This window comes from Carassius gibelio, chromosome A14 (assembly GCF_023724105.1).
Source record: "Carassius gibelio isolate Cgi1373 ecotype wild population from Czech Republic chromosome A14, carGib1.2-hapl.c, whole genome shotgun sequence".
Taxonomy (NCBI): Eukaryota; Metazoa; Chordata; class Actinopteri; order Cypriniformes; family Cyprinidae; genus Carassius; species Carassius gibelio.
In genome coordinates, this window is record NC_068384.1 from 1,617,530 (window position 1) to 1,638,226 (window position 20,697).

General features: G+C 37.8%; 1 protein-coding gene across 5 annotated transcripts in view; it reads left to right on the forward strand.

Moving 5' to 3' along the window:
- The window catches only part of LOC128027189 (glutamate receptor 1-like), a 73,166-nt gene that overhangs the window by 18,096 nt on the left and 34,373 nt on the right, over positions 1–20,697 (forward strand). For all 5 annotated transcript variants that reach the window (XR_008186650.1, XM_052614529.1, XM_052614528.1 and 2 more), the window contains exons 4-11: positions 4,337–4,521; positions 9,212–9,265; positions 13,980–14,138; positions 14,817–14,984; positions 15,693–15,797; positions 15,988–16,098; positions 18,397–18,603; positions 19,084–19,517. Coding sequence is in view for 4 of the 5 variants with exons in the window: in XM_052614529.1 (XP_052470489.1) it covers positions 4,337–4,521; positions 9,212–9,265; positions 13,980–14,138; positions 14,817–14,984; positions 15,693–15,797; positions 15,988–16,098; positions 18,397–18,603; positions 19,084–19,517 (1,423 nt within the window). In the remaining variant the exon portion in view is untranslated. The remainder of the gene's footprint in view (positions 1–4,336; positions 4,522–9,211; positions 9,266–13,979; positions 14,139–14,816; positions 14,985–15,692; positions 15,798–15,987; positions 16,099–18,396; positions 18,604–19,083; positions 19,518–20,697) is intronic.

Here is a 20,697-nt window from a genome sequence, read left to right on the forward strand (position 1 = left end):
AAAAGAGCAACTGAATTAATTCAACAAAACCTTTTTATATAATGCTAAAAAAAATAAAAATAAATAATAAATAAATAAAAATGAGCTCTGGGTCAAGCTGTTCTGTTGATGGTTTCCACAACAACATCAATGAACTAAGGGAATTCCTAGATATTACTCATTTTAAGCACCACCAAACCTGAAAAGAATGTCTGTGTGCATTGCATTCTACAAAAAAGCCTTCTGAACCTGATATCAGATTTTTATTTTGTTTATCCCACATTTGACTCATTTAAATTGTTCAATTCTCCAAAAAAAAAAGAGTATACAGTGGATAAAATACAGTCATACAGATTTGGAATGACGCAAAGGTGAATAAGAAATTAATGAATTTTCATGAATTAATGCTTTATCTTAGTGTTATCTAGTCACTGTAGTGCACAGAAAGACACAGTTCTGACACAGATGCTGCTTATGCAGATGCTGATTTATTTTGTGCTCCATCCCACCCCATAAATGAAATAGGCCTATTTATTCTTGTTATCTCTGCTGTGGGATCCATCGGTTCCATAAATTATAAAGCGTGCATCTTTATTGTTGATCTCCTTTTAATTACAGCTCATGCAGCAGCTGTGTGGTGTTGCATTAAACAAAGACTGTAAAATTTGAGTGCACGCTTTTTTTACTTTGGGTGCTGTTCAAAACATAAAACAAACCTGAGTCCATTAAACATTTCATAAACAATTTCCCATATAAATCCTTTCAGGGGAGTTACTGTATTTATGTTTCTTTGTAGAGGCTGGCACAATTTACTAGATGCCATAGACTTTCAGGAGCAGATTTTATTTAAATAAAAATAAAAACACTGAATAAACTTGGCCTTGTTCTGTGAAGTACTCACAAAACATAATGCAAAGATGGCTGTGAATGTGTGGAGTTGAGTGTTGGAAAGGTTTAGATGAGTTTGGAGGAGCTGACCATGAGAACACAAGAAGCAAACTGCTCTCAATGGCAGCATAATAAGAGCAATCATGTACGCTTGTACTTTCAACTGTCATCATGTCATGGGATCATATGATCCTTAAACTTGTCAGTTCTTATGCAAGAGATGAGGCTGGTGTTATGTGCAGAAACTGTCACTCTGTTCCAAACTCTAGTAAGCTGCCTCCATAAGCAGCATTCTAGGGCATCATAAGTGAACGTTAGTAGTGTTACTTTATAACAATATCATGCATAATATCTTCACCATTTTTTAAGAAATTACTCAAATGAATGCTGTTATTTTAGAAAAAAATATTCTAAACCAGAACTAACAAACTAAAATGGTGACAGTATCAGAGTATAATGCCATTAGCTTAGCAACGTTAGGAACACTTATGAAGGTGCTGTACATAGCAGACAGTGATTCATCACAAGTTTGGAAACAGATTGTGTTTTTGTGATTTGTGGTGTTGAAATATTTACTTTAATTGCTACTAAGCGCTTTTTTTTATCTAGAGGGATTTTTGTTGGTGTTGAGGGAGGAAGCTGATTGGTCCCTTGGTGTTGCACACATGCATCCATTGTCTGTGGAACCAATGCCAAGATCAGTGTCTTCACTAATCGAACCCCATTTCCTGTCTGTGAACAGTTTGGCTCTCACCCTCCACTGTCCTGTATCTTCTTGGCAGTTTTTTCTGCATTCACAGCCAATAAAATGGCATTCAGATGGTCAGAGGTGGCTAGAGATAACACAGTGTCGATGCTATAGATCTCAAAGCTCTTGAGCTGCTTTAGAATGAATTCCTGATTAATTAACTTACCAGCACATCTTAATTTACACATTACTAATGGTTAGGAGTCTGACTCATAACCCATAGGGTGTGGGTTTGAGTCTAGTGCCGGATTGTAAGTAGGGGAGTGAATGGCACCGAACCCCCAGGCGCCGCAACAAAAAGTGGCTGCCCACTGCTCTGGGTGTGTGTTCATGGTGTATGTGTGTGTGTGTGTGTTCACTGGTGTGTGTGTGCACTTTGGATGGGATAAATGCGGAGCACTAATTCCGAGTATGGGTCAGCATACTTGGCCACATGTCACATCACTTTTTATGCCCAGTTCACACTACAGGATTTTAAATCCGATTTAAGCCCAATTTGCCTGTCAATGGATTTGCCGACAGGTCGGGCTGTGATCGGGGGAAATCAGTGAGTGATCAGTGCTTGGCAATCTTTATGTGTTCTAACAAAATATGTACGAATTCCAGTGAGATCGAGTTGGACCAAGTAAAAAGTCCACACACTGCATTTAAATAAACACACATTTGAGTGGTTATGACAGTCATATGCAGAGATGTATAAAGTACTAGAGAACCATACTTGAGTAAAAGTACAAGTGCTCTATCAAAAAAGTGACTTGAGTAGAAGTAGAAGTGCTCTTTAAGCACCACACTTAAGTAGAAGTACTAAAGTATTCAAAATTTTTTGTACTTAAGTATTGCAAGTAGTCTATTTTAAAATTTACTACTCAAGTACTGAAAGTAAAAGTAGAAGTATTGTGTTATGTAGCTATTAAAGAAAATAGTCAAAAGTTGGAACATATTGTTTTTACTATTTCAAATGATTAACCTAAAGGACAATAACAATTCCTTTGACTGTAACTTCTTGTAAACAAAAAACGGTTACTAGGGTTAGTTAGCCCAATTTGCAAAATGATGTCATTAATAACTTACCCTCATGTTGTTTCAAACCCCTAAGACATCAGAGGGTCATTTAGAATTTTTGAAGCATCGAAAATACATTTTGGTCCAAAAATAGCAAAAACTACGACTTTATTCAGCATTGTCTTCTCTTCCGTGTCTGTTGTAAGACAGTTAAAAACAAAGCAGTTTGTGATATCTGGTTCGCGAACGAATCATTCGATGTAACCGGATCTTTTTGAAACAGTCCACCAAATCGAACTGGATCGTTTTAAACAGTTCGCGTCTCCAATACGCATTAATCCACAGATGAATTAAGCTGTTAACTTGTTTAATGTGTCTGACACTCCCTCTGAGTTAAAACAAACCAATATCCCGGAGTAATTCATTGACTCAAACAGTACACTGACTGAACTGCTGTGAAGAGAGAACTGAAGATGAACACCGAGCCGAGCCAGATAATGACTCGTTCACGAGTCAAGAACCGTTTCTGTCAGACGCGTCCGATTCGTGAACCGAGGAGCTGATGATACTGCGCATGTGTGATTTAGCGTGAAGCAAACCGACACACAGAGCGTCTGGAACCGAACTGATTCTTTTGGTGATTGATTCTGAACTGATTCTGTGTTAATGTTATGAGCCCAAGTGCAGTCAACGCCAATGACGCCATTGCATCGAGCGCAAAAGAATCGGTGAACTGTTTTCTTCAACTGGTTTATTGAATCGAACTGTCAGAAAGAACTAACGTTACTGGTCATCCGAAAACCGATGCAACTGGTTATTGACTCGTGAACGAGTCATTATCTGGCTCGGCTCGGTGTTCATCTCTCTCTTCACAGCAGTTCAGTCAGCACGCGCAGTCTCGCTTGTTTCGCTCAATGATGTGCCAGCTTCATCAAACCTGCCATCTACAGTTCTGGCAGTGGTTTGTAATGGAATGATTCGTAACATTTTTATAATTGTAACGAGTAACGATGCAGCACATAAAAAAAAATATCGGAGTAAAAGTATTAAACTCAGCGAAAATATGTACCGAAGTAAAAGTGGAAGTAGGAGAAAAAAATAAAACTCTAGTAAAGTACAGATACCGCCTTTTAGTACTTAAGTAAAGTAGTGAAGTAGTTCTACTTCGTTACTATACATCTCTGGTCATATGCCATTTCATGATGTCAGATGCAACACAACGTCATTATTTTTACGCCCACTAGAGGGCATTTAACTTTAAAATGTAAATATAGGTTGTAATGAGTTGCTTGCACAAATGACTTGTTGGGTCATTTTTTGTTGGAGGACAGTCTGGTTGTTTTGTATCATTCAAGTTCCACTTCTCATGTGTTTTCATGAGAAAAAGTGGTTTGGGGAGCAGCTAGAGTCATTGGGTGACAAAGTTGTTGTCAGCTTGGGTAGTGTGTGACCCCCTGTTGTGGATCATTTACGTAGGTTCGTGTAGTGTGAACAACACAACATCTTTAAGACAGACAGCAAGTCATGTAGTCTGAACAGCACAGCGATCTGTTGACATTTTAAGTTGTGCGGTGTGAACTAGGCCTAACTTGCTTGTTTAATACAAAATGAAAATCGCAATTTCTAATACATGTCAAAAATGAATAAATTTGATAACTGATTACAGTACCTCAACTGTTTGGAGATCTGCTAACCTAATTTTGGTCATTTGTATTCTAGGACTGTCAGTTCTGCAGAAGGTTCTGGACACAGCGGCAGAGCATAACTGGCTGGTGACCTCCGTGAATGTGGAGACAATGACAGAAGCATCATTCCTCAAAGTGTTCCAGGAGCTGGACAAAATGAAGGAGGGCCAGATCATCATCGACTGTGAGCTGGAGAGACTCACCTCCATCCTGAAGAAGGTAATTGGCTCTGACTGTACTAAAATGTACTAAAACCACTTAAATATGTCTTTCAATCAAGACAAACAGCTAGTCATAGCTACACAAACAGTCATCTTAAATGCTGCTAATAACCATGCCATTATGTATCAGTAATCATATGAAGGCTTGGATGACTGAACTTTAAATTAGGGCTGGCTCTATACCACCTTTTAGAACCAATCCCGATCTGATACCAGAAATTAGTATCGGCCAGTACCGATACCGATCTGATACCAACACAGTTTTTTTTTTTTTTAAATCAGTGTAGAATTACTTTACCTCAGTGTGTTGACCTGATCATCCCTTTTTTTGTGTTAATCATAATCTATGATAAAAGTACTACTATAAACTAAGTTAGTAGATAATTCAGTAACAAAAGTTACTCTAGAAAAATCATGAATGCACAATAATTTTTAAAATCTAAATATTTAGTAAAAAAAATATTATACATTTTTGGGTAACACTTTAGAATAACGTTCCATTAGTTAATGTTAGTTAATGTATTAATTAACATGAACAAACAATGAATAATACATTTATTACTGTATTTATTCATCTTCGTTAATGTTAGTTAATGAAAATACAGTTATTCATTGTTAGTTCATGGTAATTCACAGTGCATTAACTAATGTTAACAAGCACAACTTTTGATTTAAATAATGCATTAGTAAATGTTGAAATTAACATGAACTAAGACTTATAAATGCTGTAGAAGGATTGTTCTTGCTTAGTTCATGTTAACGAAAGTAGTTAACTAACATTAACTAATGGAACCTTATTCTAAAGTGTTACCCATTTTTGTGGGGAACAAATAAAAGTGAATAAGTGTAGGTAAATCTGATCAAATGTGAAACATTGCCCTTGTATTGTATTAAAATAAATTGAAAAACAAGTCTAATATATTTATATATTAATTAATATACTATAAAATGTATAGCACAGTAATGAAGCAGCAACATATGATAGATAAGACAACAAGAAAGGCTAGTAATAATCTTTCATTGCACAAAAGTATTAAACGGCACAAATCGCTTATGCGCATCAACTGTGCAGAATGATGCACTTGAAGCAACATGGAGTCACAGCGTTCCGCAAAGAAAAGTTTAAAGCACATAGGAAAGAGGATTTTGATGAGTAGTGTATTACATCTGTGCAATAGTCTATTGAGCCTTTTCTTTTAACAGTTTAAAATTTCAGTTACTATGCGCATGAAGAACAATTCATAGTGCTCTCTACTCCAGTGTTGTGATCTAACAGACACCTGGTAGAAAGTAACATGCTTTAGAAACAGCACTAAACTCCAGCAAGATATAGTAGTTTTATGCAAAACCTCTGATCTTTATGTACAGATGAAGTTTAATAATAAGAACAGTGAATAATCTTGGATAGATTTTCATCGTCTTGACTGTTGTAACCAACCGCGACACACAGTTTGAATGCTGATTGGAGGATGACTGACAGCCGCAGCAGAAAGAAGAGTTTAAGTGAACTTGAATTTAACGACTTAAATATTAATCTGTACCTCACATTAAACTATGGAACGGCTTTAAAACACTTGAAATATAGTGCAAGGAAACTTGATGGTGCTTTATGATGATTTTATGCCTTTTGTGGGGCTTAACAAAGACAATGCGCCCTATCATACACCCAGCGCAATGCGACGCAAGGCGCAGCACAAGTTTGTTTGCTCCGTTTCATCATGGAGACGCGTTCTGTCTCTGTGCTTGCCAAATTCCGCCATGTAAATAATAAATCTGTCATGGCACGAGCGCAACTGGCTCTTAAAGGGAATGGAAGATGAGACTCTGATTTGTTTATTGCATGTTACGCCCAAACAACACCCATTACTCATTAAGAGAATAGGGACAACCTGTTTAGACCATGCGCCCGGGCCAACCGTTTTTCCATCGTTAAAATATCACAATAGCTAAGTGGATTTGGACACGCCTTGAGTGAACCTGCGCCATGTGCTTTACACTTTGCGTTTAGATCATTAAAATAGGGCCCAGAATAGTATACACACAATATCGTATTTGGATCAGTCTCATCTGACCGATACCAGATCCACCAGAAAAAATGCCAGTACCGGAGCGATGCCGATACTGAATATCAGATCGGTACCCCTAATTAAAATGTAATTCAGAACTGGAATACTTGGATGAAGCCTGTGGCCACTCTAATCAGATGAAGTGGCCTGTGCAACAGTACCCAGACTGCTCTCTCTCTCTCTCTCTTTCTTTCTCTCAAAAAGCAGCAAGGACGGAGCAGATAAATGACACTGGGCTGACATTTGGGGTTGGCAGCGGAGACATAGTGACATGTCACTATCTCTGTCACCTCTCTCCGCTGCCTGGAGGAGGAGGAAGCATCCTGTTACTGTAATTAATGAGAGTGTGCCTTTTCTTCCCTTTCTCTCCTTTCCTTTATTTCATGATTCAAACAGAAGACCCTCGACAGGCCATGTTGCGTTATTGATAGCACGGTGGCCACAGTTAAGGCTGTTGCATCATTTGGTGGCAATTTGCACAGAACGTCTAGACAAGTTTTTCCTCTCTGAAAGCGATCATCCATCACTATGCTTCCACCAATCATACCGTAAAACAACATAGGTGGAATTTTCCCCCACGTTCATTCACATTCTTTCACTAACACCAGGGGCCAGGCGGTTTAATAAAGGAAAAAGTCTCTGTGCATGGTTTTTATCACCTTCTTCACATGAAAGATGTGTGGAGCTTTTTAGTTAGGAATATATTTAAAACCTCATGTAGTTTGCTAAACACAATTTTATTTCTTTGTGTATTTCCCTTTGAAATAGGAAGTTACAGCATGGCATATCAAAGGGCTTGTCTTTTTTTCAGATAGCCAACATTGTTATTGTTAACTAAAACTATTAACTATTGTTTTTATTAAATGAATTGAAGCTGAAATAAAATTATATAATACTATATGATGAAAAACATACACTTTAAATTACAATGAAAGTCAATAGCCATTAGTTTTTCACAGCCCAGGAAGACTATGATTTGCTTAATTTATTCGGTTGACATATGGTATTACAGAGAGGGGACCGTTTCATTTCTAGAGTGCTTTTTACTGAAATACTTTGTATACACCCTTAGCAAAAGATGGAGTCATCAATATTTTTGGTCCACTTTCCAGGATGTGCTACTGCTACAAGTTTTTGGAACATACTTTCATAAAGCTATTACAGAAATGTACTAAAGCCACAAAACAAATCTCTGTGGGCTTCAGTCTCATTTCTGTGTTCTGCATTAATGGGATAGTATCCAAAAATGAAAATTCTGTCATCATTTACTCCCCTAGATGTTGGTTATTTCTTCTGTTGAACTGCATGAAGGTGAGTTTTATTTTTTGGGTGAACTATGCCTTTAATGTTGATCCCGCATTGAAACACAAGATGATCAAGCAGTGTCCTTGTCAGTAGTGTTCCCTGCCCTGGGCTGGCCTGCCGGATTGAATCTTACTGGGGTCATCATTAATAACTAATGCCACTGTCTGTCATGGCCAGAAGCTATCACTGTCAGCTTTCACAACTTTGATTTACAGAGAAGTGTGTGAGAGAGCTAGTTACTGTACATACTCATTGTTATTTCTAAGCACATGCAGATGATTTCATTTAATTGAAGCCATCATAACAGTTTGATGGTGTCAAAGTCTTTGGTACCCACTGACACTGCACACTACGCGCTCGTGTACATCCACACAGGTTAAAGCTGTGACCCAAACAGAACTGAGAGCACTGCTAATGTGTTCCTCCCCCATATGACTCATTGTTTTCCACCACTGTTGTACTCTCCATGCCTGCAGAGGCTTTGTTATCTCTATAGCCACACAAAAGAAACCCTGCATCATAAATCTTCGATCCTCTCCTCTTTGTAACTTTGAAAACATCTTGATTCTGAAACACCCTAAACTCACTGTAAAGATGAATGCCCAGGAATGTAGTCATTTTATAGCGATTGCTGGGTGGATCCTTATAGAAAATGTGCCATTGTTGTTATGATTATTTAAATGTTAATGCTATGCACTTGGCAGATGCTTTTATCTCATATGACTTTGATTCATGCATTGACACCATTTTATTAAATTGGAATTTTGGTGTAGACTGTTTGAAGTAGGAAACTTTGTATAGTAGGAAAAAAATGTAGAGCGTGCTTCACAATGCACTGTTGTGCAGCTCAACATAAAATCAGGATGTTAATGTTTTGGATATTTAATATCTTAATGCCTTAGTTGCATTAGGCAGATTAGGGCTGGGGAATAATAAAGTTTACATTTTGCAACAATCATTATATAATAATTTTTCAGTAATCATTGTATAAATGGGTTTCCCCAAAGACAGTGCATTAATTTTTTTACCTACCTCGACGCGTCTTCCTTGCCCCATATCCTTACTCTCACCAATAGTCAAGAAGAAAAGTCATTTTTAAAAACTCATGCACACGTTAACTACCTACTGATTTAATTGAGAACTGCTGTAAAAGACAAAAAAGCTTATTTGGAATTATATGAAATAATACAGCAAATATTACATCAGAGTGTGATTTATACAATTTATTTATATTAACAAGGCTTTATAATGCTGTGTACACAACAATTTATACTAACTGCTGTAATTTTTTCCCCTTCATTTGTTGGTCTGTTTCAGATCATTGAGCTGGGGAAGAATGTGAAGAGCTACCACTACGTCCTAGCAAACCTGGTGAGCTAAAAACACACCACTCGTTTCAGCACTATGAGAGATTTCATGACTAATGCTCAGCGTGAGGCTTTCAAATGTCACTGCAACTCTTGATATTACAGGTGATTTGCATATTTTCACTACTGACCAATCGCAAGAAGCTGCGCACTATGACTAACTGAGATGTTATATAAACATTGCCAGGAGAACTGCTTTGTGAATATGAAAAACTGCAAGTGATTTCTGCAGTCCTTGTCTGTAGGTACGCTCAGAATATGAGAATAGAGGGCTAAATTGATGTAAACAGAAATGATGATAATCGCAGCATTAATATGCTGTGGTGTGCTCCTGCACGGCACACTGCTGAGGATTTTTAAATTAAACTGGTCTGGCCAGTTTGTTAGATGTAATTGTAAATGATAAATGATAAAGGTTTCAAAGCAATAAAGAAAGAACTGCCTGGTATTTCCATAATGGCCAAATTTTAAGAAGTGAGCAAATTACTCCCAGTGTCCTATTTACACTGTGTTTGCATGTGTGAGTGTGTGAGCGTGTACATGGAGGTTCGTATCTGAGTGGTTGCCTGTGTAAGCTTCCCCTCTGTGTCCAAGCCTTTTGAGTGAAGGCTAGTTTCTATAGTAACATCACCAACTCACCACATTCACAGCGGCACAGAGCGAAAAAAAGATACAACTCCATTCACTCAGTCAAGAGTTATGGACATCTGCTACAGGGGCTAAAGATGGGGAACTGAAGATTTTAAAATTAAACACAATCTTCATTTCAGCAATCCAGATATTGATTCTTATAATCTAAAAGACTGATATTTTACTCCAAGCCTATTTTCAGAGGATCCTATTTTTAGAGGATTTTTGTGTACAGCACTAAAGTACGGAAGTTCTAAGCGGCCATGCATTATAATATTTTTTCTTCTCGTTTTCTCGTTATAACGACTTAATTTTCTCGTTATCTCGACATAACGAAGTTCGTTTTCTCGTTATAACGACTTCATTTTCTCGTTTTCTCGACATAACGAAGTTCGTTTTCTCGACATAACGAACTTCGTTTTCTCGTTATAACGAACTAGTTTTCTCTAAGAAGTTACAAAACTGCGCCAGCAGCTGGCACTATAGACCTGAATATAACTGATGGGGCATTGTACACTATACACTTTACTGTACGTGGACCTTCCTCGTGATCGCTATAATTTGTGCAGTCTTCATTACTGACATTTAATTAATTCATAAATGTTAAATATGCTTGAATCAATATGAATATTTTGTGTATTAAGTTCCTGCTAGATGCATGAGTTTCACCAATGCGTTCTGTGTCATAAAATAACTGCTTATCAAAACCAAGGTTGACATCACTGTATTCTGTTTATCTACAGTAGGACGGGATTTAACGATGTAGGCTGATGTGCTTCTTTTCCTTATTACTAATCTTTATTGTTAACCATATTAATGAGAAATGTGATATATATGTAAAATCCATAGGCTTATTTAATTCAGTTTTGTTCTATAATGTTGTAATCGTTTTTTCTACACACACACACACTACATGTACACATGGACGCTCTTTTCAAACAGAAGCTTGTAACACACATGATATCTGCCACATCATATAATGACTACTACAAATTACAAATTATATATAATTTTATTTCAAATAAAGGGAAAATGAAAAGTGAGTTTAATCCAAGCAGCTCTAATTTCGCGGTGTTGCCATTTAAACATGTTAATTACAAAAACAAAATGTTCGTTGTACTGTCTCTGAAACAATCAACAGTGATTGATCAGCCTTTATTTATATACAGTATTGTAGACGTTATTACCAAGGCGAAATATAGGCTACAGTATAGCCCCTGCATGGTTGTCCATCAGATGTCTGTCAAAGTTGAGTTCGTTACTATAGCAACAGTAAAACTGTCATGTCGTTATAATGAGAAAACAAACTTTCGTTATGTCGAGATAACGAGAAAAATAAGTCGTTATAACGAGAAAACGAACTTCATTATGTCGAGATAACGAGAAAAATAAGTCGTTATAACGAGAAAACGACTTTCGTTATGTTGAGATAACGAGAAAATTCAGTTGTTATAACGAGAAAACAAAAAGGAAAAAAAAATTATAATGCATGGCCGCTTAGAACGTCCGTACTAAAGTATGATTCACCAAAAAAAAAAAAAAAAAAACACTGGTAAGGTGTAGTGTGCAAAAAAGGTATGTTGTCAATAGAATAGAGATTTATATAGCACAGGTCACACAGAAATCACTTTGAAACCAAGTAGCTTGATGTAACACAGACAGAGGCTGTCCAGGTTATATAACTGCATGTTTAGGAGACACATCCCTCAAATCTCAAATTCTACTTATACATCAACTGTTGTGATTTGCAGAAAAGCTTGCATTCCTTAAATCATTCACTTGGTTTACAGTCAGTTTGTGTAGGATCAGATGGGCAAAAGCCCTGACTGTAATTCTAGAGTGGGAGGACCACCTACAGCTGAAATCGAGAATAATCAGGCTGAGCTGAGAGAACAAGACTGGATAATACTGACGAAATCCATCAAAAAGGACATCATCACCAGGAAACATTCTCAGTTCCATGTCACTGTTGCTATGAGAGCAGATAGTCGACATGAGAGGAAATAAAAAATACAAATGAAAACGACAAGGCCAGTCATGAGAGAGCTGTGGCAGTGCTTCAGAAAGCAGCTCGACATCTGAAATGACTCCTGGCCCCATTTCTCCTCCATCTCTGGATTTGTTATAGACTCCTAGTGTCTTCTGGTGTGTTTGACTGGGCAGACAGGTCACCTTATCTGGTACCTTACCAAAAAAAAAAGGAAATATAGATATATTAAATTTAATATGGTGAATTAGCTCTTGATTGCCTCCAAAGACTGAGGGAAGAATATGCCATGTTTCAGATATGAGAGCTTGTGATGACATGCGTCCCACTTGTGCTCTCAGTAACAGCCCCAGATAATATATGTGCAGTGATGCAGACAGCCTGCGTATCTCTGAAAGCCTTGTTCACTCTCACCGTAGAGAGTGATGAGTCTGTGAAACAAGGTTGCGTGATGCTTTAGCCCTGAGGCCAGCCGTGTGATAGTACTTTCCTCCAAGAAATGATTTGAGGTTACAGGAGTTTTTGAGCTGTCCCTGTGGAATGCTTGGTTTCAATAGGGAGACTTTATATTGGTCAGGGAGATATCTGAAATCTGGTGTTCTTAATATTTTCATGGAATTTTTTTATTTAGTATTATTGTTATTTTTAATTTGATTAATAGAAAGTTCAAAAGACCAGAATTTATTTTGAATGTATGTTTTTCTAACACTTTAAGACTTTTATATCACCTTTGATCAATTTAATGTGACCTTGCTGAATATTTTTTTTATATATTGAAATAATAATAAAAAGCTTACTGACTCCAGACATTTGAATGGCTGCTCATAGTTGCCTTTATATTTTATATTTTATTTTAAGGGGATCATTATATTTTGAGGTCTTTGGCACCACAGTATTTAGGTTGACAGCCCTGCCCTCCCTCGGTCTAAATTAGTGGACGACCGATATGGATCAACACTGGCATATGGGACTTGTTTGTGGTGCCATTTCATTTTTGCCTGTCTGTGAGGATGTCCGGACGTCACATGATTGATTGCCCAGTCGACAAATGTGACAAATGTCTCAAGATTTATTTCCTACAGTCTGACATAAAAAACACTGATGTTACACGATCTGCCAAGTGTACTGTACAATCATGCGCTTCTGACAAGCAACAAAAAGAGAATAACTCCCTTGAGTTTAAGTAAGTGTGAGAGAGGGCATTTGAGGTAAGACAAGCGTGAGGTCATGTTAGCAGCTCAGTGAATCTTGTTTGCTGCCCTACGGAGCAGATGTTCCCAGGGAACACAGGGACACATTACTGCTCCTGGGGGACAAAGCGAGTTAAGGGATAAAGGATCAAAGATCAACACACTTATAGCCTGACGAGGACTATTACACTCAAAACTGACACACACAGGCGCGCATCAATATATTTTTTTGTTGTTGAGCCGAATACAAATAACTCTTTATTACCTACAAATTTGTATTGAGTTTATACAAATAAAGGTTAGAATCAATTATGGATGGTCTCAGGTACAGATAGTGTTGGCTGCTTTTGGGGCAGCTCATTGATTGGTGTAAAAAGGCCTTGAATTACTCAAAAGAGCCTGTGGGATCAAAGACAGACCTCCCGCAAACAGCGCCACAGTTTCTTTTTTACTCGAAATTCCTATTCACAGCTCCTACATTTTCCAGCACCACATCGGATAACAACCAAGCTCTTTTGGATAACCAGCCTCAGTGGATGAGAGGAATTAGCCTTTTTCATTAAGTGATTGACCCAACCAATCTTACTATTATAGTTTTAAGACCTGTATTACATTTGACGGCACTCCACAGGCCCGGCCTCCTGCTCTCTCGCTGCACCTGAGCATTAATGCGAAAATTCAGCCTCCATTTCCTGTCGTGGTCTTACATTGGATTTTTTTGACAATTGCAGGGGATTTTATTTTATTTTATTTGATCTCTAATTAGTCTTCCTTTTCAGTTTAGTCAATGTCTTTTTCTTTAATCATTGACATTTGGCTGAATTAGATTTTTTGGTTTTATTTTTATTTTCTTCACTATTAAATTTTAAATCACAGTATGTCATGCTAACATCTTCTCTGTGCTCCTGTAGGGATTCCTGGACATCGACCTGACCGAGTTTAAGAAGGGTGAGGCGAATGTAACAGGGTTCCAGCTGGTGAACTACGCAGACCCTAACATCAGTAGGATAGTACAGCAGTGGATGGACTTTGACAACAAAGATGCCAAAGTTCTCAAGCGCAGACTTAAGGTGAGCTGCAAAAACGGACTCCCCGTATTTTCCGGATTATAAGTCACACTTTTTTTCATAGTTTGGCTGGTCCTGCTACATATAGTCAGGTGCGACTTATTTATCGAAATTAATTTGACATGAACCGAGATAAATAAACCAAGAGAAAACATTACCGTCTACAGCTGCGAGAGGGCGCTCTATGCTGCGCAGTGCTCCTGTAGTCTACCCCTGAAAACATAGAGTGCCCTCTCGTGGCTCTAGACGGTAATGTTTTCTCTTGGTTCATGGTTCTAAATAAATGCGACTTATAGTCCAGTGTGACTTATATATGTTTTTTTCCTCGTCATGGCGTATTTTTGGACTGATGTGACTTATACTTAGCTGCGACTTATAGTCCGAAAAAAAGTACATTTAAATCCTCCACAGTGTGAAGAACTGAATATGCCTTGACAGAAAAAAAAACAAAAAAACTTGTAATTAAGCTGTATAATGAATCACTGGAACATTTGCAAAAAGCACAGTTGCATAGCAGCAACATCTGATGACAAAATACAAAAAGCTTTTGATTCTTCTCTCTAATACACATTTAGCTGAATTGTCAATTTATATTATATATTCAAAGAATAAAAAATCACATTTATTTAAATACATAGGCCTATATACAGTACTTCTCATATGTCTCTTTTTTTTGTGCAGTACACTGGAGCTCTCACATATGATGGAGTCAAAGTCATGTCCACAGCCTTCCAGAACCTCCGCAGGCAGCGGATAGATATATCGCGCCGTGGAAATGCTGGAGAATGTCTGGCCAACCCACCAGCACCTTGGGGCCAAGGCATCGATATTCAGAGAGCGCTTCAGCAGGTATCTCACGCTGTAGGGTCTGCTCACAGACATATTTTTGAATGAACACTGTGAACACGTAAAATTGTCCTGTCCATATTTACAAAGAGATAAGTGAGGGAAAATACACCTGGCTTTGTTGTGTTACCCTTAGGCAGATGTCTGGCTCTTTGCTTTGGGTGGTATACTGAATGAAGATGTAGGTGCCAAGAATAGAATTTGGTAGGCGAGGTGTAGCAGAATTTGTTAGCAGAAACTAAATCTGTAGAAATGCTCTCTGTTTGAGAAGCCGTGCATAAATTGGTATTTTCTTCCAGCCATATCGCATGTTTCTCCTTTTCACTTAATTAAAAGTTTAAACAATGTAGCAAAGTCAGTGTGTAGCATTCTTCTAGCAGAAGAAGCCACTTGCCTGTGGCTGTGTCTGTCGAGAGTCTGATGTGTGCTGGACTGAGGCAATTTGGTCCATCTGCTGAGAAGCCATGGAGATTGATGTTCAGCTCGGTCAATTAACTCCATCATGCGGCCCTTGGAGACATTCAGTACTGTACACACAGAAGAGGCACTGTGAGAGATGTACACCCCTCTGAGGAGGAGGAGAAAGAAAGAAAGAAAGAAAGAAAGAAAGAAAGAAAGAAAGAAAGAAAGAAAGAAAGAAAGAAAGAAAGAAGAGAAAATGCTAAATTGTTTTGTTTAAATAAAGACATCTTCTATGTGGTTTTTACTCAGGTTCGGATTGAAGGCCTAACGGGACACATTCAGTTTAACGAGAAAGGACGAAGGACAAACTACACTGTCAGTGTGATGGAGCTCAGGCCGACAGGACCGAAAAAAGTAAGTTTTTAGGTATCAGGAAAAGGAATTAGGAAGACTCTCGACATGTCTCATACTTCTTTCTTCACTTATCTTTCTTCACTGGGCTAATTAAATAAGTACTGTATTTCATGTAGTGTCTCCTGTGGGATATCTCAGAAAGGTTTCTGATGATGCTCAAGTTCCTGTCCCTGATTTGGTCTTTTCTCAGGTGGGTTACTGGAATGAGGATGAGAAATTTGTGAGCACGGCGGCCTACGTGCCAGGCAGTAATGACACTTATGGACTTCAGAATCGCACATATATCGTTACCACTATTCTGGTATAGTCTTCTTTAAATCCTGATTTACTTGTATAAGCTTGTACTGGATTGAAAACATTAAATGTTATACTACTATTCGAAAGTTCGGATCCAGTAATATTTATTATTCACTATTATTTTATTCAGCAAGGACACATTATATTAATCAACAGTATCAATAAAGACATGCATAATGTTACAAAAAAATTCAGTTTCAATTTCAGTTCTGTTAAACTGAACATTCTGTTCATCAAAGAATCCTGTATGACAGAAAATAATAACAGTTTCGATAAATATATTAAGCTGCACAACTGTTTCCAGTTTTCATATAATAATAAGAAATGTTTCTTGTGCATCAAATCAACATATTATTTGATTTGTCAAGGATCATGTGTCACTGAAGATTGCAGTAATGGCTGCAATTCAGCTTTGCCATTATAAAAATGAATTGCATTTTTTATATATATATATATAAATTTAAAAACTGTTATTTTAAATTATAATATTACTGTCTTTGCTGTATTTTGTATCGAATAATGCAGAGTTAATGAGCATGAGTCTTCTTTAAAAAACAAAAAACATGTAAAACTCTTACCATCGCCAAACTTTTGAATAGTAGTTTATATTCAGAGTTACTGTGTCATGTGTTCCACATATCCCTACACATTAACATTGTTCAGCTCAAGATAACTGTCATTGAAACATACCCTCCTCAACTGTCCTGTAGCTCAATCGATTTGTTTAAATGGTTTATAGTTTCAGTGTAGCTTGCCTGTAGTTTAAATACCAGTTGCTTGGAAAAATATAATTCTTCCACGACCCCTACTCTGGTTGAATGACAGTACAGGAATTCAGCCTCATCCCACCATCTCACAAGTCGTCTTCATCCTTTTGCCTTTCTTAGAATGGCTGGTGCATCACCTCCATGTTTTTATCCCTCAGTATTAAGATGGTAATGCTGTGCAGATAAAAGCATGAAGACTATTGGCTTCCAGCCACAGTGTTTTCATCTTATACTTGAAGGGGAACCTTTGATTGAATTGCCAAGAGTGGACAAAAGATTAGTTTTCCTTTTCTTTTTTTCTTTCTCATTTAGCAGAGATCTTTGGGCTTAGCCTGCATTTTAGCGACTCTCTCGCAAGTTAGACTTCAGAGAGCATTTATTAACCTTGCATATGTGGACTGCCCATCTTGTTCCCAGCCAGAGAAAGGGCAGAGTAAGTGGGCCAGCCTCCTGATGGAAGGATGTGAGGGAAATTTGTGACAAGACAAAAAAAACAGTAATGGATCATTGGTTTGGGTTAGGGGCTAAGGGCTCACAAGGGAGTGGGATGGATTGTAGGAAATAGTCTGAGCTATGCTATTTGTCCTACAGAGATGGTTTATCAGATAAGATGGGAATAGCTGCATCACCACGGGTCCTCTAAAATATGATATGTTTCTCTGAAAGAGAGCGTGTTGGCCATCTTGGAGGTGTGCATTAGCAGGTAATGTGCTGCCAGTGTGAACTGTCTGTTTCTAAGATGCATTGCAGCACAGCTGGGTTCAAAAGTTTTGTTATACTGAAACATTTGCAGATATGGTAATCAGGAGGTTTGTTTCTGGAAAGGGAAAATAACTACATCTATGTGGCTTTATTTGCTTTAAGTTACAAAACAATGCTACACAGTGAGGTCGTCATCCCGCTCTATTTTTCTTTCCTTCCTTTTTACGCCCTCGTGTTATTTGTTCATTGTGAGCTCCTTAGAAAAGTCTTGTTACAGAGTGAGCTGTCAGCGGGGCCTCAGGTGCCGTTTGTGCTGTAATCTCCTCAGGAGGTGCAATCTTTCTGAAATATCACAACTGAACTGCCGTCTCATATTATGGACCTTCCACATATAGAATCACCCTACACTTCCTGAAGAGTTTATTGTCAGGTCTGTCCCTCATGCTAAAAAATCAGCATCTGAAAATAAACCTGTCAAGGTCACCATGTTTTAAGTAATATGCTTCCATAGTGCTTACTTCTATTGCATTAGACTAAATTTACATTTCTCCCATTGAAATCAGTTGAGGGGTCTACATAGCCTGTTGTTTCACATCTGATACAAAGTGCCTTCAATTGATTTTTCTTTCTTATTTCCCATGTCTGTCTAAAATGAAATATATTATACATACGTCATATGTATAATATATAATATGTAAAATTTGTGTAATATTGTGTGTAACTTTTTAACAAAATTAACATTTTTAGTTTAGAATATCAGGTCTGTTACACAAACATAGTGTAAATAATTGTTGTCCACTGTATATGGCTGTCTACCTGTGTGTCCTGACTAGGAATCACCATATGTCATGCTGAAGAAGAACCATGAGCAGTTTACTGGAAATGATAAGTATGAAGGTTACAGTGTGGAACTGGCAGCTGAGATAGCCAAACACGTGGGATATCACTACATAATCAAGATAGTGGCTGATGGAAAATATGGAGCCAGAGATCCTGAGACCATGATGTGGAATGGAATGGTTGGAGAGCTTGTCTATGGTGTAAGTGCTACATCTTCTTTTCCCAGGTCTGAATGTCAAAGCTTTAAGGACTAATGCAAGAGAGCATAAAGAGCCCAATATATTTTACCAGTTATGCCACTGATTCAGAAAATCATCTGGTTTTAAAACCTGAATAATTTTAATCAACATTCCTGTACTGCGTAATCTAATCATTTGTATAGAAAACCAGACTTCAATGAAAGGAGTTTTCAGTAATTAAACCGAAAAGGTTCATATTTTCAACACAGTAATAATAAGAAAAATTCTTCCTGGAAAGATGTCTAGATAGAGTTTGAGAGGTTAGAAAAAGTCCACTCTATATTTATAGTACACCTATTTCCAATAAAAACAACAAGTAAAATGACTCGAGTGGCCATGTGTCCTAACTTTTTCCTTTCCTGGTCCCATGTGTAATTTAATTACATATTTAACAATATATATTTAGTAGTAATTGCAATAAAATTATATATTCTTCTGTAGAAAGCTGACGTAGCTGTGGCCCCACTGACCATCACTCTGGTCAGGGAGGAAGTCATTGATTTCTCCAAGCCCTTCATGAGCCTTGGCATCTCCATCATGATTAAAAAGCCCACCAAGTCCAAGCCTGGTGTGTTCTCCTTCCTGGACCCTCTGGCTTATGAGATCTGGATGTGTATTGTGTTCGCCTACATTGGCGTGAGCGTGGTGCTTTTCCTTGTCAGCCGCTTCAGTCCCTACGAGTGGCACGCAGATGACTGTGATGAAGGAGCTGAGCAGAACCCTAATCAGCCCTCCTCTTCATCCGCCCAGCCGGGTCAGGGCCAGCAGAACCAGAACCAGCAGAGTCAGGAGCAGACCAACGAGTTTGGCATCTTCAACAGTCTCTGGTTCTCACTGGGAGCTTTCATGCAGCAGGGATGTGATATTTCCCCCAGGTGAGGTGGCAGTTTGTTTTTGTTTTGCGTTTTTGCAAATGGTTTTGTTTCAGGATTTCATATTGGACATAAATTGGTGACTGAACAAAGAAATGTAACACATGAATTAATTGTTTTCTATTTTTATTTTATTTTACTTTGCAAATTTTTGTTCATGGTTCATTGCATATGAGGGCATATCATGCAACCTGTCCATGCATTTGTCTAATTTGCACAGCATGAAATGTTTATTTTTCCGGCTTACTCTGCTACACCATGTATTCTTAGTGTTGCATTATGATGATTTTTTTCATCATGTCTCATTTATGTTTAGATTTCAGTTGCAAATGATGCAATTGCTCACAGTAATCATATAGATTCCCTTTGTTGAAGATGTTCAAATCTTTCTTAAATGTTTGGGGTCTAGTGATTTCTCAGAGACACTGCTGTTGTGTCGCTCTTGGCAGGTTACTGAATTGTGTTTGTAGTGCAGTCATTTCTCATTTTCACAGCTGGTTTGTGGTACATGGCAGTATTTCTGAAGATCTGATAGAGCTGCACATCCACTTGGACCGGACACAAACCTAATGCCATGGTGTCTAATGAGAGGAAGACAGCAGCACTTTGAAAGGCAGATTAAAGTGCTGTGAGTGCTGCATTGCTTTTACTCTGTGCTCAGGCCTGGAGATGAAATGCCCCTCTCTACACAGTTACTGGACTTAAAAAGGTCACCAATTAAAATCCTAATTAATAGGGGGTGAAGCTGGCAACAGGAGGTCAATGGCTCTGGGTTTTAAAGGCACAGCGCGGGATAGGGCAGTAGGTCTCCGAGAGAGAGAAATGTCATTGACTGAGTACAGGCAACACATTTAAGTCTAGTTGATGCTTAAAGCTAACATTACACACAGATACAATTAATGTCAATGTCAATGTCACTTTTATTTATATAGCACCATTCAAACAACACATGTTGACCAATTTGCTTTACACCATCTCAATAAAACAATACAACAATATTAGGACAAACTGATTAAAAAATATAAATAGTAATAATCATTATAATCAAATAGAGGAATAGGCCATTTCAAAAAAGTGTGTCTTAAGTTGTACTTTAAAAACATGTACAGAATCAGCGTCCCTAACATGTGGTGGTAAGCTTATGTGGTTTATATAAGATTTCAAAAAATACAAATATATATAC